The following is a 17612-nucleotide window of genomic DNA, read 5'->3' as shown; positions in this document are numbered from 1 at the left end:
GGCCTGAGCTTTTCTGCTCCAGGCTACCACTCTACCACTTTGAGCCACAGTTCCACTTCTAGTTTTCTGGTGGTTAGTTGGAGGTAAGAGTCTCACGAACTTTTCTGCTTGGTCTGACTTTGAACCAGGATCCTCTCAGATCTCTGCCTTCTAAGTAGCTAGGATTACAGGCATGAGTCACCAGAGCTGGGCTAGGGTGCCATTATAAAGCTAAAGAAAAGTGCCCAGGCCTTGAGTTCAAGCCTCACTATGGGTACAAAAAGCAAAAAAGGGGAGGGGAGGGGAGGGAAGAGAGCTGAGGGAAGGAGAAGGGGAAGGGGAAAGGGAGGGAGAAGGGGAAGAAAAAGGGAAAGAAAGGGGAGGGGAGGAAAAGGGAGGGGAAGGGAGGGGAAAGGAAAGGAAGGGAAGGCAAGGGAAAGGAAGGGAAAATTCTCACTGCTAGGTAGTTGGCAAAGCTGAAATTGGCACCCAGCTGTCTGGGAGCCTAGCCTCCTAAGCCCTGCATTAAGAGGCTCCATTCCTGCTCACAGTGGAGCACACCCAGAGATCATAACTGCGCCTGGAAGGCTGGCCAGGAGTCCTGGGGAGGAGACCCTGGGTCTCCCTTTTCTCCTGCCTTTCTTTGCACAGGCCTTTCTTTGAAGTGATGGGCAGCTCCCAGCTCTTTATTTTTAATCTCCTGAGGGTTCTGGGAGGAGGCCCCTCCCCATCTAGGGACGGGGAGGAACCAGCTGCAAATCCCTATAATCTGCTAAGGGACCCCACTGTCCATCCCAGGGCGGCTCAGTGCTGCAAGTGACCAGGGAGCCCACAGGTGCCTCTGCCCGCATTTGCCCACCGGCCTTCACCATGGGGAACAGCAAGAGCGGGGCCCTGTCCAAGGAGATCCTGGAGGAGCTTCAGCTCAACACCAAGTTCACAGAGGAGGAGCTGAGCGCCTGGTACCAGTCGTTCCTGAAAGAGTGCCCCAGCGGCCGCATCACGCGCCAGGAGTTCCAGAGCATCTATGCCAAGTTCTTCCCCGACGCCGACCCCAAGGCCTACGCCCAGCACGTGTTCCGCAGCTTCGATGCCAACAGCGATGGCACGCTGGACTTCAAGGAGTATGTCATCGCTCTGCACATGACCACGGCGGGCAAGCCCACGCAGAAGCTCGAGTGGGCCTTCTCCCTGTACGACGTGGATGGCAACGGAGCCATCAGCAAGAACGAAGTGCTGGAGATTGTCATGGTGGGTCTCTGCACCCCTCCCCCTGCGCCCCTCTCCACTCTTGCCTCGACCTCCCCCTCCCTGCGTGGGACACCCTTCCGTGGAGAGGGTGGATGGGAGGGACACCGGCCTGTGTGGGGAGGAGGGGCTGTGTAAGGATCAAGGGAGCAGAGGGGCCTTCCTGAGACTTTAAGGCTTCCTAAAGAACAACCTGAGTCTGGCTAGAAGGTTTTGTGTTTCTTTCTTCCCTTCCTTCTTTCCTTCTCCCCTTCACATTCCATCTCTCCTTCCTTTCCTTTCCTTTCTCTCCTTTTTCCATCTTCTTCTCCTCCCCCACCCCTCCCCACCCTTTCTTTTGGTACCAGTTCTAGAGCTTGAACTGAAGGCCTAGACACTGTTCCTGAGCTTTTCTTTCTTTCTTTGTTTTTCTGAAAGCTTGGGCTCTAACACTTGAGTCACACCTCCATTTTCAGCTTTCTGGTGGTTACTTGGAGATAAGAGTCTCATAGGGTTTCCTGCTGAGGCTGATTTTGAACCATGATCCTCAGATCTCGTCCCACTGAGTAGCTAGGATTACCGTTGTGAGCCACTGGCACCATTGCTTCCTTCCTTCTTCCTTCCTCTCTTCCTCCTTCCCTCACTCCACTCCTCCCTTCCCACTTTCTTCTACCTTCCCTCCTCTCCCCTCTCCTCCCTTTCCCTTCCTCCTTTTCTTTGTTCCTTTGCTTCACCCTCCCTTCCCCCTCCTTTTCCTTTCCCTTCTCTTCTCTTCTCTCCTTTCCTCTCTTCATTAATATATCCTTCAAAACTTTCAGCAGTCCACATTCAATTGAAACACATAGCATGTTTCAAACCTGAAACAGAAAGAGGTCCCAGCTGGTGGAGGGAGGAGAGGAATGTAGATTCTGGCCCTAACACAACCATCACTGCACCCTACATCTGGGCTTTTCAGGTCAGGGGCTCTAGATGAGGCTCTAGAACCATGCCCACCCTGTGTCCTCAGCCTCCTCTCCGCTCCTTACCTGAGGCTTCCTAAGTCAGATCATTTGTTCTGAATATTTTAGGTTATCTTTTTCTTGCCCTAGTCCTGGGGCTTGAATGAACTTAGGTCCTGGAGCTCTCACTTGGCTTTTCCAATCAAGGCTGGTGTTCTACCACTTGAGCCACATCTCCACATTCGGCTTTTTGGTGGTTAATTGTAGATAATAGTCTTTTGGATTTGTCTACCCCAGACTGGCTTTGAACTGCAATCCTCAGACCTCAGCCTCTTGAGTAGCTAGGATTATAGGTAGGAGCTGCCAGTGTCTGGCTTAGTTTATGTATCTTTAAAATAGTTTTTGGTCTAACATGTAAGGGATCCATGCAATGTAGAAAGAGTCAGGGAAAAAATAAAATCACCTTCAATTCCTACATCCACAGAAAAATACAATTACCACATCCAGTCTGGTGTCCATGTAGTTTTTAAACAACTCTGGGTTTACATATTTGCATCATTTTCCCAGCCTTTTTTTTTACTTAGTAACTCTCTCATCATGAGTATGAAATATCATTACACATTCTTCCAGGAACATTTTTGTTTTGTGTTTTGCAGTGGCGTCTCACTATGTAGCCAGGCTAGGCCCAAATTCTAATCCTTTCTCTTCAGTGTCCTAAGTAGCTGAGATTGCAGGTGCGTGCCACCATGACTGGTTTAAAAATATTTTTAAGAGCTACTTAAAATTCTATCCTATGAGATTGAGCATGGTGGCTCATGCCTGTAATCCTAGCTACTCTAGAGACAGAGTGAGAAGATTGTCTAGGCAGTCAGGGTAAAAAGTTCACAGGAACTTGTCTCAACTAATCAAAGTTGGGTGTGGTGGTGCACATCTGCTCTACTGGCTAGGGAAGTGTAAATAGGAGAATCAGAGTCCAGGCTGGCCTGGACATAAATGGGCTGGATAGATACCTTATTAGAAAAATATAACTAAGAAAGAGCTGAAGGCATAGGTCAAGTGATGAAGTGCTTCTCTAATAAGCACAACGTCCTGAGTTCAAACACAAGTACTGCCAAAAAAAAACAATCATACTATGGAAATGTTATAAAGTTATTAAAACATTTCTAGACTTTTACACATTAAGCGTTTCACTTTTCTATTCTAGCATGTACAGTTTCCTGGTTTTGAGATCTCCTTACTGGTTTTAAGCCACATGCCACTTGTTTTATTCTTAAAATTCCATCCTTATTATAAATGAATACTTTTCTTCCTATTTTATATACTATTGTGTGAATTTGCAATCATGGTTTTATTAGTGGAATTCTTCCCCCCCCTTTATTAGGAGAAATCATAAATAAAATAGCCAAGCATGCAACTGGAGGTCATCCTGAGAGGTCAGCTTGGGTGCCTGCTAAGGGAAAATGAGTATCAACCTCTCAGTCTCAGTACAGATTGCAGAACAAGCTCCTCCCAATTGGTGGTGGGCTGTCTGGGTGGTAGGGCATGAGACCTAAATGGGTGCCAGGCCCTGCAGAGGCATAGGAGTTGGTGCTCTGCCAGGAAGAAGGGGAAGGAGAAAGAAATGAGAGGATGAGAGGAAAGGAAGAAAGAAGGGAGGAATGGGGACTAATGGTTGAGACTGTGCCAGGTAGCAACAAGTCCCTGCTGATCACAAAGTCAGGAAGCAGGGCCCTGGTGTGGAAGTCAGAAATAATGAGTTCTAGTCTTAGTTCTGACATTACAATGTAGCTATGGAAAAAAAGTTTATATTTTCCCTGGGTTCAGGGTGAAGCTTTGTTGATTTCTGTGGCCTTTCCCAGGATCTTCAAGATCTGCCTGCCACATACACACACCCCCATTAGAAGTAAGATGGGACAGGCAGCCAGCCACACACAACATTAGACATCATGCCTGTTTATCCTGCTTGGCTTGTAGTGCAGGACTGACTGGAACTTTGGGAGCCAACTCTGGGGGCGGGGGGGGGGTGCTGCCAAGCCAGGCTGCTGCCTTGAACCACTGGCACTGACTTCCTGGTCAGCATTTCTCTCCTACCATCAGTGGTCTGAGAGGGCTCTCCTCAAAGCTATTGATCTTCTAGGACTCCAAGCTCATTTCCCAGGCATTACTGGTTCTACCTGATCTGTTCCCGGGTATCTCCAGCGAGGCAGAGGCACTGAACAGAAACAAGTAGCCTCCCAACAACCATGCCAGCACAGCGGCCAGCCTGCATCTTGAGCCTGCTCAGCACTGTGACCTTGGTCCTAGGCTTGGCTGGCCCTGGTGTTACTGATCCAATTAAATTCCAACCACATGGAACTGGAAGAGCACATCAAGGCCACCTCATCTCCTGCTTTGATGTCTCAGTTCTAGAGGCACTGTGGGTTTTTCCCTCCATGCACCTGGTTTCTTGATTAGAGAGAGGAGAGAGTGGTAGGAAGGAGTCCTAAGCCCAAAGCTCAGCTGGATAAATGTGGGCGTACGGTACCCTTGGAAGATCTCAGAAAGTCTCATGGATCTCTCTCTCCCCTTCTCTAGCCTCACCCAGTATTTTCTAGCAGCAAACCAGGCAGATGCCTCTGTAACATACAATATAGGTTCTAAGGGGGAAAACCTGCCTAGGTTAGAATCTGCTTGCCACTGGATAACTCTGGCCATGTCTCAGTGTAAAAATGCTTAGAAAAATATTGTTCTGAACAAATATTAGCCATTATGAACTAAGTTTTCAGTCTTGCTGGGGAGCTAAGATTAAGTACTACCTGGGCCTAAAGAAGCCATTGGGTGCTCTAAAACCTGGGAACTGTAGAGTCTGTGGTACTATAACCTCAGGACTGCTGTGGTTATCATCACTGGCAGGTTTTCTTTTCTTTCTCCTCTTTTTAAATAAAGGAATTATAGCCAGGTATGGTGGCGCATGCCTATAATCTCAGCACGAGGAATCCTGAGGTTTTAGGAATGTCAGTTCAAGATCAGCCTCTTTGGATAGCATCTACATTATCAGAAAATCCCACCGGTACAGAAAAGTATTCAGTAAGAAGCCCGTTACACTCCTCCCTCACATTCCCTATCCCTTACAAGAACTTCAAAGATCACAGATGCCCCAGCCCCGGCCCAGGAGTTTTGGTTCAGTGGAAAGGTAGACCTGGATCTTTGTATTTAGACCATTACTTTAAAGGATGACTGCTTTTCCAGTGAGTATTTGAACACTAAAGAGGGAATCTGTGTTGGGGGTGGTCAAAAACATCCTCAATATGTTTTTAGTGGTTATACTGATTTGCATTTCCACCAACGGTGTAACTGGGACACCTTTTGTTCCATACCCTCTCCCCCACACTTATCACATGCGTGTGTGTGTGTGTGTGTGTGTGTGTGTGTGTGTGTGTCTGTCTGTCTGTCTGTCTGTCTTTGTGTCTGTGTTCCCAGGGATCAAGCCTGGGACCTTGCACATACTAACAAGTGTTATACTCCTGAATTCTACCCCCAACCCCATCCATCTCTTGTGTGTGTGTGTATGTGGTTTTTTTTACTAACAACCTATTATTTTAGTGTTTTTGGTAAGGGGATACCTTATAGTAGTTGGCTTGTTTTTGTATTGCTAGTACTGGGGCTTGAACTCAAGGCCTGGGTACTCTCAGCATTTTCTGTTCAAGACTAATCCTCTATCATTTGAGCCACAGCTCTACTTATGATGGCTAATGGGCGATAATAGTCTCATGGACTTTACTGCGTAAGCTGGCTTTGGACCACAATCCTCAGATCTCAGCCTCCTGAGTAGCCAGGATTACAGCCGTGAGCCACTAATGTCCAGCTTCATTGTGGTTTTGATTCATCACGTCAAGCAACTTTGCATATATTTGTGGGCCATTTAAGATGTTTTCCTTGGAGAAATGACTATCCAGGTCCTTGGTCCATTTTTAAAAATGTGATCATTTGCTCGTTTGCTGTTGCTTATATATTTTGGATATTAATTCCCTTCTCAGAGAGACAGTTTGCAAATATTTCCTCCCATTAGGTCCATTGCCTTTTCATTTTGCTTTTTTATTTGCAAATCAAAACTTCCTATATATAATATAACCCCACTTGTCACCTTGACTTCCGGGGTCACGGCCAAGTAAATAAAAATCATTGTCAAGACCAATGCCAGGAAGTTTTGCTCCTATGTTTTCTGCTAGGGGTTGTATATCGTTGTATCCTAGGTGTACAGGGATTTTTGTGTATGGCATAAGGGCCTGAGCTAACCCAGAAATGTCATCTCCTTCCTCTCCTTTGAACAAATTCTCTCTCTTGTTCTGGTACAGGCTATTTTCAAAATGATCAACCCTGAGGATGTGAAACACCTTCCAGATGATGAAAATACCCCTGAAAAGCGGGCTGAGAAGATTTGGACGTTCTTTGGAAAGAAAGATGATGGTGAATTCCTTTTTTTTTTTTTTAATTTTCAGCCTAGGGATCCCAGCAAGATTTCTTCTTCTGAATTACAGCACTCAGACAGCACTGGGGTCATTGCTCACAACCAGGGCTGTCTGTGGGGGCTGGGGGAGGGAGGAATGACCCGAAAACCTGCCTCCTTAGAGCCAATACAGTGGCCTCACACCCCATCACTGACAAAACTCATAGGCCACGTGGGGTTCCTTGTGGAAAAGAAAGGCCCTAAATTAGGAGTGCTTTTGGTGGAAAACATCTTTTGTTTTCATAAAAATGATCTACTTGTTTAAGGGAGAGTAAAATGTAAAATCAATAAATTCATTAGCTACTTGTACTCAAATGACAGGCTCAAAGTATAAACCACTTTTTCTTTAAATGAGAGTCTATGTTCTAGACACTCCAGGGAAGTTGTTTTAACACGTACTTCTCTTCACAACAAGATCAAGACTACCGCTCAGCTTAGCCATGCTTGAACATTGAGCCCTAATAACTGGAATCTCAGTGTGTCTGGTTGAACACTAGGGAGTTCGTTTGGATCCTCCAAGATGCTCCACAAACATGAATTTGATTTAAACTACATTGCTAGGGATTTGTTGGGAGGAAGGCCATACAAGGAAATGGGGAGGTATCTAAAGAAGACTGGGAAAACCATTAGACTAATATTCAGATCTACTCCCTGTTAAGGAGAAAAGAAAAAGAGGGAGGGTTAGGTAAGGGATGTCTAGATTGAGATAGGCCGTGGCGGCTCACACCTGTAATCTTAGCTACTTAGAAGGCTGAAAATAGGAGGATCATGGTTCAAGGTCAGCCCCAGTACAAAATTTGTAAGAGTTTTCAATTCACAATTGGATGTGTAGTGATGTGCACCTGTCATCCTAGCTTTGTAGAATGACAGAGGAGAGATTGGGAGGATCACAATTTCAGGCTGGCTTCAGGTAGAAAAGTTCTTGAGACTGAATCTCAATGAAAGAAGCTGGATATGGCACCACAGGCCAGTCATCCTAGTTACTGCAGAAAGCCTAAAACAGGCAGATCATAGACCTCACCCATGTATGAGCAGGAAGCAAGATCCTATCACAATAATAACCAATACAAAAAGGGCTGGAGGAAGCCAGGTGCCAGTGGCTCACACTTGTAATCCTAGTTACTAGGAGGTCTGAGATCAGAGACTCAGGGTTCAAAGCCAGCCCAGGCAGGGAAATCCATGAGACTCTTATCTTCAATTAACCACAAAAGACTGGAAGTGGGCTGTGGCTCCAGTAATAGAATGCTAACCTTGAGCATAAACTCTCAGGCACAAAGCCCAGGCCAGAGTTCAAGTCCCAAGTCCAGCAAGAAAAAAAAAATTAGAAGGCTGGAGGAAGGTAGAAGTTTAGTAGTTAGAGTTCCTGCCTAGAAAGCATGAGGCCCTATGTCCAAACCCCAGTACCTCCAAAAAAGAAAAAGAAAAGAAAAAAGATGTTTATACTGCAATGATGTTCTAGGACAGTGTTGGCAAAGCTGGGGGCGAGGGGAGTGGAGGGGGAAGGGTACCCAGTGAACCTTCTCTGCTCTGCTCATTGGCTGGAAGCTACCCAGAAGAATTATGGGCTTATGCTGAAAAGCAGTGATGTATTCCAGAGCTCATCAGATGAGGCTTATGACATGTCTGTTGGTCCATGGAAAGATGTACTAGAGAACTTGGGGTCAGGCAGGGACCACAAGCTCATAGGCCAAGCAGCCAGAATGATGAAAAATGAGAACCGTGGAAAGTGATCGCTCTAAGTGATGGTGACTGGTAAATAGTCATATGGATATGGCTTCCAGCATTTTCTGTGTGGAAATACAGAGCCTGTTTGGTGCCATATCATCTGATTTTCTTTTTGCTGGTTCTAGGGCTTGAACTCAGGGCCTGGGCTTTTTCCTTGACCTTCTTTTGCTCTATGCTAGCACTCTACCACTTGAGCCACAGCTCTACTTCCTTCCTATCGCTTTGCTTTTTTAAAGAGAAGACAGCACCCAAGTCATGGACAATCAGAAGTGTCTCATTTAATAAAGCACAGCATGGCCAGACATATCTGAGGAGCCAGCATGGCCCCCCTGGGATACTGTCCCACCAGTATTCAAGAAGAAAGCCCTCAAATAGGACAGCAAATCAGGACAGACAGAGGTGATGGGCTGTTCTGACCAAGTCAGGGAAAGTTACTGGAGAAGTTAGGGAAGCATAGGACTTAAGGTCTTCCCTCTTCCATGCCAACCCTGTATTCACATAGCCCAACCTGCCCAGATCCCTCTCTGGGTGCCTGGTCCCAGCCACAGAGGTGCTTCTCCCTTGAGCAGCTTTTCCCCTTCATTTGCAGGAACCTAGGCTACTTCAGAAGCCTTCCTGTGGCACTTCATCCTAGCTCTTCAAATTCTCTAGCCTCTCTCCAAATCTTTCTTTGGGCATGTCCAGGTGTTGGCTTCTCTGTCCTGTGATTTGCTAGTCTGAAAGCTCACCCAGGCCAGATCTCAGGAGGGGACAATTTGGAGGATCCACACATTGCTCTTGCCACTGATGCATGCATTCTTGTGTGGCCCATCTAGAGATGGTGGGAGGCCAGGGTGGCAGGCTATGAGAATGGGGTGGGACTTTCTGGATCTAGGCAATACTGGTTGGGCAGTTGGAACTGTAAAATCCAAATTTCATTCCCCAGACTTGTGCAAGGAACTGTGCTTAATCCAAAGGGATTAAGCATGTCCCAATGGATCAGAACACAGATCAATAGAAATCAAATTCAGAGCAGCAACACCTTGGTGAATACCTACTATGTGCAAGGCACTATATGAACCTACTACCATGAACAGACAGAAGTACTTATCTAGGCCTCTCTCTTTCTCTCTCTCTCTTTCTCCCTCCTTCCTTCCCTCTCTTCCATCTTCCCTCCCTCCCTCCTTTGCTCTTCTCTTTCTCTTTTCTTTTCTATCCTACTCAGTGCTTTTTGCCTGCCAGGCAAGTGCTCTACCATTTGAGCCACACCTCCTGCTCTTTTAAGGCTTCTCTCTCTATAGGCTTGTCTTTCCCTACCATATGCAGAACTTCCTGGACATGACCTCTCTATTCTTCCACCCTCTGCTCCCTGCAATGGCCTCATCCCCTAAGCTCTGGCACACAGAGGAAGGGCCCGGAGACTTTGTACAGCTGCATGGAGCCACTTGTAAAACCCTGGGAAGCTGAGCCTGGCTAAGGAGCAGGGCTCTCTCTCCTCTATCCCCAGGGGAGAGAGCAGGGGACATGGGAGCAGGTACACAGGAAGGGATCACAAAGGAGTTGTAGGCTGGAGCTCATTGGGGTTGCCTGTATGCAACAATGCTTCTCTGCATCTGGTGACCCTTCACCTCTCCTTCTCTGCCCCCCCACCAAGGGGGAAGGGATGGTCCCCATCTCCCTACCAAAGACTCTAGGCCTGTTCTCTGGATTAGTTGCTTTGCTTAGTCCCAGAACTCTAGGCTTGAGACTTGAGGTAATTTTAAAAGTATCCTAAGGGAAATACCTAGCAGTATGAATTGTTTAAATGTGAGATGATCAGCAAGGCAGTGGGCACCCCCTGGGACACAAAGCACAGGAGTAGAATCCACAGCAGAGGTATCCTAGAGATTTCCAAAGTTCTAGTCATTTGCCTTCTTGTTCTTGGCTTAGGAGGTAAGGGGGGATTGTCTGAGGGTCTTAGGGCTGAGTAATGGAGGTATTGGGGGAAGAAGCCATAAAGAATCTGGGTATTCAATAGTTTTACAGTAGATACAGTTACATTTGGCATTGTGCCTCAATGTCATTCTCGACTGATGGTTTTCCCCTACACACAGATAAACTTACAGAAGAAGAATTCATTGAGGGGACCCTCGCCAATAAGGAAATCCTGCGACTCATCCAATTTGAGCCTCAGAAAGTGAAGGAAAGAATAAAGGAAAAGAAACCCTGATGCCAACTGCTCGGACCTCTCTACCCACCCCTCAACTCAAATACCTGCAAGCACATACACATACTCACACATTCACCTGTATGTCCACAAACACCCAGGACCAAGGGAGAGGCTCCAAAGCCCGGAGCAGCTCCCTGCCAAGCCAAAGGTCTTGACCAGTTCACTGGTCTCTCTTCTCTGTCTTTAATGACCCTTCCCCCATCATCATCTGCCTACCCCTCCCTCCTCACGGCCCTGTGATAATCCCAGGATTACATAGTAGGAGTCTTAAGTGTTGTCCCTCTCCCTGTAAGCTACTTGGTGGGTTGCTGAGTAAGCAGGTTCCAATAAATGCAACAGGAGCTAGGCATACAACTGGTTGGTCATTCATTTCCTTTTTCTTTTTCCTTTCTTTTTTGGGCATGTATGTGGGGGGGGGGAAGGGGAGGTGAGATACTGGGTCTTGAATTCAGAATCTTGCACTCTTGCTTATTTTTTGTCCAGCCAAGATTGATATTATAATGCTCAAGCCACACCTCTACTTGCAGCTTTAAAAAAATAGAATGTATTTATTTATTTATTGCAGTACTGAGGTTTGAACCCAGGACCTTATACTTGCTAGGCAAGCGCTCTACCACTTGAACTATACCACCAGCATTTTTTATTTTTTAAGACTCACTAGAAGTGATCCTTACAAAAAAGAAAAAAAACAATAAAGCAGAAGCACTTCCTAGATTTTCACTGGTTAATGAGGGATAAGAATCTCCCAGGGACTTTTCTCCCTGGAGTTGGCATCAAACAATGGTCCTCAGGTCGCAGACTCCTGAGTAGCTAGAATTACATGTGTGAGTCTTGAGTGCCCAATTTTAGAAAGCAATATATTGCAATTGTATAATGCTAGCCATAGTGTCTGCTTCAGGTCTGACTCCATCCAGGAGCTCCTATGATTCCTCAAGGTTCACTTTTTATCTTTTGTTTTGCTTTTTAGTATTCTCCTCATTCATAAGCAAGTTCTCCCCAGGCTGGCAAGAATTTCACCAGGAGACCCAGGCTGATTTCTTCCTGGCTCCAAATTCAGCAGAAATGAAAAACAAACTAACAAACAAAATCCTTTTTTGTTTGGAGTCCCAGACCAAGCCCCAAGATTACATCTTGACCTCTGTTAGATTTTATGCCCATCCCCAACCCAGTGTCTGATGCCTGGAAGATGGAAGGCCTTGATTGAACAAGAAGACTGCTATGCCTATCTCTAGAGCTGAAGATTGAGTCAGGAGAGCTCAAAAATCATGGCAAAGGGCTGGGAAGGTGGCTCAGTGGTAGAGTGCTTGCCTTGTATGCATGAGGTCTTGGGTTCGATTCCTCAGTAACACATAAACAGAAAAAGCCAGAAGTGGTGCTATGGTTAGAGTGGTAAAGTGCTAGCCTTGAGCTGAAGAGCTGAGGGACAGCGCCCAGGCCCAGAGTTCAGGCCCCACAACCGACAAAAAAAAATCATGGCAAGAAGAAAATGAATGGCTACCAAGAGGAAAACTAGGGTGCTATAAGCATGTAGATGCAGAATTGTAAAACATCAAATAGATATCCATGTGAGTGACATAGGGAAGTTACTTCAAATTTTCACAGCCCTGCTTCCTTGTTCACATGTCAATTGAAAGGCAGAAACAAATGAATTTCCAACTAAGAACAATTCCAAACTGCACTGTCCCATGGTGAGACCTGCTCACACAGGACCTTATGCAATGCCCCTATGGGTATCTCCAGGAGGTGACTCCTACACTATCACCAGTAAGTCCCTTGGTGCCGGGTGCCATTGCTGCTCCCAGGCACAGTCACTCCTACCACAGACACAGCTACAGTGCTCCTGAGGTGCCCAAGCTGTGTATGGATCCATCGGCTAGGGAGATTTCTACACTCGAGTCTCTTATAATGACCCCAAGGTTAGTGACAGGTGCCAAGTTCAAGTGACAGGTGTTCAAGTTCAGCCATTGGCCATAGAGCTAGTGGGGTGATAGATGCCATGTGGCCACCCACTCTGCCCCCAGTTCTGTCCCCTTGGTAGTCACACAAATTTAAATAGACTTGTGTCTCAGGCTTGTAAGACCCAGCAGGGGTGCCTGTCCCTTATTAAACTCACAATCACCCCAGCACTGGAGAGCTGTGAGTGAGCTGAGAATGTTCTTATGGAAGAATTTCTAAGTTCAGAATGCTACTAGGGAAAAGGCTCAGCTCATCGGGGTTTTAGCATAGTATTGTTCATATGGAAGATGTCACCTGACTCATGCAGGGTCAAGGTCAGCCACATGAAATAATCACTCAAGTGGCTTTGACACCAAAAACACAGACAATAAAAGGGAGATGAGGGGAGAATTGATAAATTGGACTTTATCAAAACTTAAAACGTTTGTACATATTTATTGAGAGAGCAAAGACGGTCTTTCACAGAACATGAAAAAAGTATTTTCAAAGTCTAAGATTTTAGCAGAAATTTTTCTAAAACAGACAAAAGTGACCAATAATTAAGCTCACAAAAAGATGGTTAACATCAGCACTCATAAAAAAAAAAAAGAAAGAAAGAAAGAAAGGCAGCCAGGCACGCGTGGCTAATGCCTGTAACCCTAGCTACTCAGGAGGCTGAGATCTGAGGATTGCAGTTCAAGGCAACCCCAGGCAAGGAAAGTCCGTGATACTCATCTCCAGTTAACCACCAGAAAACCAGAAGTGGTGCTGTGGCTCAAGTGGTAGAATGCTGAAGAGCTTAGGCCCAGGCCCAGAGTTCAAACCCCACAACTAAAAAAAAAAAAAAGCAAGTCAAAATGACAAGGAAAACCAGGTCAAAAGTGATTCTTGCTTGTAACCCAGCTGCCAAGGAAGCTAAGCTCTGGGAGATCATAGTTCAAAGCAAGCCCAGGCAGAAAAGTCTGTGACACTCTATTTCCAATTAACCAGCAAAGTGCTAGACTGGAGATGTCACTCTAGGGATAGATCTCCAGCTGCAAGCAAAAAAGCTGAGCAAGAGCACAAGACCCTGAGTTTAAACTCCAGTACCAACAAACGCATGCACGTGCGCGCGCGCACACACACACACACACACACACACACACACACACAAGGCTTGTTTCATTTAGCATAATATCCTTCAGGTTCAACCTCTCCTTGATCTTTTTATACTGTGAAATACTCTTTCATCCTGTGGGAAATTTGGTTTATTCATTCATCTACAGACAGACACCTGGTAGAGGTGTCCATCTATATCTCTCTCTGTCTGTCTCTGTGTCTCTGTCTCTGTCTCTGTCTCTGTCTCTCTCTCTCTCTATATATATATATGTGTATGTGTGTGTGTGTGTGTGTGTGTGTGTGTGTGTGTGTGTGTTCCTGCATTCAAATTTGAGTATATTCCATCAGAATATCTTCATATATCATACCTGGCCACTGGTCTCTATTATTCCAGAGGGGGCTTGTCACCCCGGATAGAGAACACAAGGTTGATTCCTCAAGGCAACAAACCAGGGGAATAATCTAGAAAATGAGACACTTGCTTTTCCTCTTTGACCTCTGACCTTTGCTTCAGGCCCCTCCCCCTCTACTTACTGTGGTACTTAAGAAACCACAGTACAGCCAGCTGAATGCCATAGCCCTTTCTCCCCATGTCACACATGTTAAGCTCCAATGAGAAACCAAATGTGAAAGAATGGACAACATGCAAATTAACTTAAATAAAATTTTAATCATTAGCAGGGCAAAGAGCGAGCAGTGTGGATGGACTACCCCATCTGTAGGACAAAGTGTGGAGAATGTATTTGCAACTGCCTTACAGAAAATGTTCCCCCCATTAGTGCCAGCATCCAATGTTTCTAAGAGACCTCGTAATCCTGTCTCATTCAAGTGTGTCTAGACACATACCCCAAACCAACCCTGGTTTAGGTATTTGCTAGGAAAATGAAATATCCCAGGTTCTTTTCTCTTTCTCTCTTCCTTCCTTTCTTTTTCTTTCTTCTTTCTTTATTTCTCTTTCTTCTTTCTTTCTTCCTGTGTATGTGCTGTTACTGGGTCTTGAACTCAGGGCCTTTCATTCTTCCTTGGCTTTTTTACTCAAGGCTGGAGCCTTACCACTTGAGCCATACCTTTACTTCTGGTATTTTGGTGAATATTGGAAATCAGAGTCTCATGGACTCTCCTGTCCCATCTGGCTTCAAATTACAATCCAGATCTCAGCCTCCTGTGTAGTTAGTATTACAAGCATGAGTCACCAGCACCTAACTGGTCCCAGTTCTCTAGTTGCAGACTGGTTAGTGAGCCAAGACATGAACACTTTCAGAAAGGAGAAAAGTAGAAGGATATATATTTTAGTGATTGAAGTCTGGATAACCTAGACACTAAAAAAAAAATCACTCCTTGCTTCATTATGCACTTGCCTTTCCGTACTCATCCTGCAAACCAGAGGCCGGAATGGTATAAAATCTGAGAGGGCACCAAAAGTCTGCAGAGTCAAGAGAAAGAAGACTTTAATGTAATCATTTAAAAATAAAAATGAGTGTTAAAACTAATGCACAAAATACCAGCATTTTGGGTCAGGGCAAAGTCATTTGCTACTAACTCATCCCAGCCCTGATAACAATAAAACTTTATGTTTATAAGTGGCCCGTGGACTGTAGTTTATGGGTTTGATTTTCAAAGACTTCATTGCAGCATGGTTAACTTTGTTCTATGAGCTTTTCAGAAGTGATTGACTTGTTCTGGTCCCACTGCAAAGAACCCATAAAAAGAGAGTTGTCAGGTAAAAGACAGAATGCACAACTGAATTCAATCTCAAAGTATATCCTGTGGGATATACTTATACAAAAAGATTCCCTATTTTTCTGAAATTCATATGTAATTGAGCACCATGTATTTATATTTGCTAAATCTGGCTATCCCACTTAAGAAGAATGGAAACATCACTCCCTCACCCACCCACCACACACATCTCCAAGATAAGACTTCCACAGCCTCATACCCCACCCACATACACATACACTTCACACATATGAACTTAGTGCAGTGTATCCCTGGACTGTTGCTCCCTGCATCTTCCTGTAGCCTCCTCTATAGCTTCAGTCACAGAGCTAGTTCCCATGCACAGCTCAGAATTTCCCATGGGCATGACTTATGGGGATACCTTGGCCTCTTGGGGCCACCTTCAGCGTGTCCAGCTTCGGCCAACTTTTCAGTACCCATCAGAGGTGCTAGGGAGTAGAATTATTATCAGAGCGGACTGGGGATACAAGGGTTGTATACTTCCAGGGCAGGAGGCTTGGCCCTTAAAGGGCTAATAGAGAGTTATTCCCAGTGAGAAGTATGTAGAACAAATCAGGCTGGTGGAAGCCAAGCTCAGAAAGGCAAATAGATCCAGAAAAAGGAGGAAGGGACCAGTGAGAAGGAGGAGAAGGTCCCTGTGAGCTGGGGCCAACTTTTTGAGAAAGATGGCATTATGACAGTTCAAAGTTCTGCTGACCATACAGAGAGAACTGAGACGGAGAGAGAGAGGCAAGACTTACAGGAGAGGAGGGGAAGAGGAGCAGGAAAGTTGGGTCTCCTGGGTGACCTCGTGATAATACTCTGTGTAGGAAGGGCAGGTAGGTCACAGATCTCCCTTAATCCTCCTGGGTGACTCTCTGATTCCCTGCCCAGTGTTCTCCAAGGGAGGGCTTGGCATCAGAATTCCTTGCTCGATAGACATTTCCAGTTCCTGGCCATCAACCCAAAAGAAGTATCTTAGTATCCCAGAGCTGAGCTTAAGATTCGGCAGTTTTGAAGCTTCCTAAGGGGTTCTTAGGCACCTTATTCCAAACTCAGGAGGAACCTATATACCATGATGGGCGGGGGACACATTGATGGACTGCAGTTAATAACAGGTCTTTCATCCTGATGGGACTCCATCCACTTGAATTTAGGGCCCCAGATAACTAGTGGTTATCTGGGAAAAGTGTCAATATGGTGGGGTAGCCAACGCAAGTCGAAGCTGTGAGCATCACACCCAGCCTCATTTTTCCAGAACTGGAAGATTTTGGTGACAGACATCATGTGGAAATGGGCCTGATGAATGGGAAGAACCCATCCTCCCTTAGCGACTATCCATTGTTGCTTCTCAGGAGTTCCCATGTTGGAGAGCCAGAGTGATGAGCTCCCTGCTCTAGATCTCACTCTCTTCCAGAATCTCCTCCATAGTATTGGCCAGGGTGAAATCGCCCTCACTGCTTTCAGACAGACTGCTGCCGCGGGGCCAGGCTGCATGGTCCCTGTGAGGCCGAGGGGCCAGCTCCCCCAGGCCCTGTGCAGCCAGATGGGAGCTATTGGATGAGGACTGCAGCTTCCTGAGGGTCTCTGCGCCATCTTCCTGGGATAGCTTCTTGGGATATTTCCGTAGGAACCGGAAGTTCTTCCCCAGGACCCAAGCTCTGCAGCCTGAGTGGCGGGCTAACCAGAAGCGGCCCCAGGACTTTCGCAGCTCGGCCTTCACCTATCAAGTGAGACAAAGACATTGTTAATAACACCTTTACCTATGTGTCTATTCCAATAGCGTTTAACAAGAAGCTACTCCATGCTCGCCTAAGTCATAGGAGCAAAGAATAAGACACAAAACTCACTTATTTGGCCTTATGAAGAGAGAGAATGGCCAAATTTGCCAGCAAGACAGATTCACTGGCTCAATAATGACAATTTTACTGTCTTAACCCTCACATGGTAAGGTCACCTAAAGGAGCCTGATGTTAATCCATCAGTTCTCTATCCATCTTTTTTCTTCTCATTTTTTTTTCAAGAAAGTAACTTAAAGCTTTTAGTCATTTATTTCTATTTTCTTAGGTCTCCATAAAATCAAATCCATTGGAATGAAATCTCTACCCGGCCCTTTGGAACAAAATGTTGCCTGATTCTAGAATCGCAAATGAAACCAATATATTTATTTTTAATTTAATTTAATTTTATTTGTGAACATACTGTACAGAGGGGTTACAATTACATGGGCAGGATAATGTGTACATTTCTTACCAAGCATTGCAGCCTCCTCTTTTGTTTACCCTTCACATCCCTTCCCAGCCTCCCCCCTCCCCCC

The 17612-nt window shown here is 45.7% G+C and overlaps 2 protein-coding genes across 2 annotated transcripts in view; one reads left to right on the top strand and one right to left on the bottom strand.

Annotated features, from left to right (window-relative positions):
- Positions 1–831: 831 nt before the first annotated feature.
- Rcvrn (recoverin) lies at positions 832–10543 on the top strand. The gene is made up of 3 exons (XM_013013276.1): positions 832–1230; positions 6479–6590; positions 10428–10543. The coding sequence occupies exons 1-3, from the start codon at positions 850–852 to the stop codon at positions 10541–10543; spliced, it is 609 nt and encodes a 202-aa protein (XP_012868730.1). The 5' UTR covers positions 832–849.
- Positions 10544–16691: 6148 nt separating this feature from the next.
- Glp2r (glucagon-like peptide 2 receptor) overlaps positions 16692–17612 on the bottom strand; it is a 57548-nt gene continuing 56627 nt past the window's right edge. Inside the window, exon 15 of the mRNA XM_013013102.1 lies at positions 16692–17018. Coding sequence (XP_012868556.1) covers positions 16692–17018 — 327 coding nt within the window. The remainder of the gene's footprint in view (positions 17019–17612) is intronic.

This window comes from Dipodomys ordii, unplaced genomic scaffold (assembly GCF_000151885.1).
Source record: "Dipodomys ordii isolate 6190 unplaced genomic scaffold, Dord_2.0 Scaffold19, whole genome shotgun sequence".
Classification (NCBI taxonomy): Eukaryota; Metazoa; Chordata; class Mammalia; order Rodentia; family Heteromyidae; genus Dipodomys; species Dipodomys ordii.
The sequence above is the reverse complement of the archived record's forward strand: the minus strand, read 5'-3'. Positions and strand labels throughout refer to the sequence as shown.

What these genes read in the sequence shown, in the direction of transcription:
- Rcvrn (XM_013013276.1), top strand. Translation starts at nt 850, where the DNA reads ATGGGGAACAGCAAGAGCGGGGCCCTGTCCAAGGAGATCCTGGAGGAG. An exon ending in AAGTGCTGGAGATTGTCATG is followed by an intron (nt 1,231 to 6,478) that starts GTGGGTCTCTGC and finishes GTTCTGGTACAG; the next exon opens with GCTATTTTCAAAATGATCAA. An exon ending in CTTTGGAAAGAAAGATGATG is followed by an intron (nt 6,591 to 10,427) that starts GTGAATTCCTTT and finishes CCCTACACACAG; the next exon opens with ATAAACTTACAGAAGAAGAA.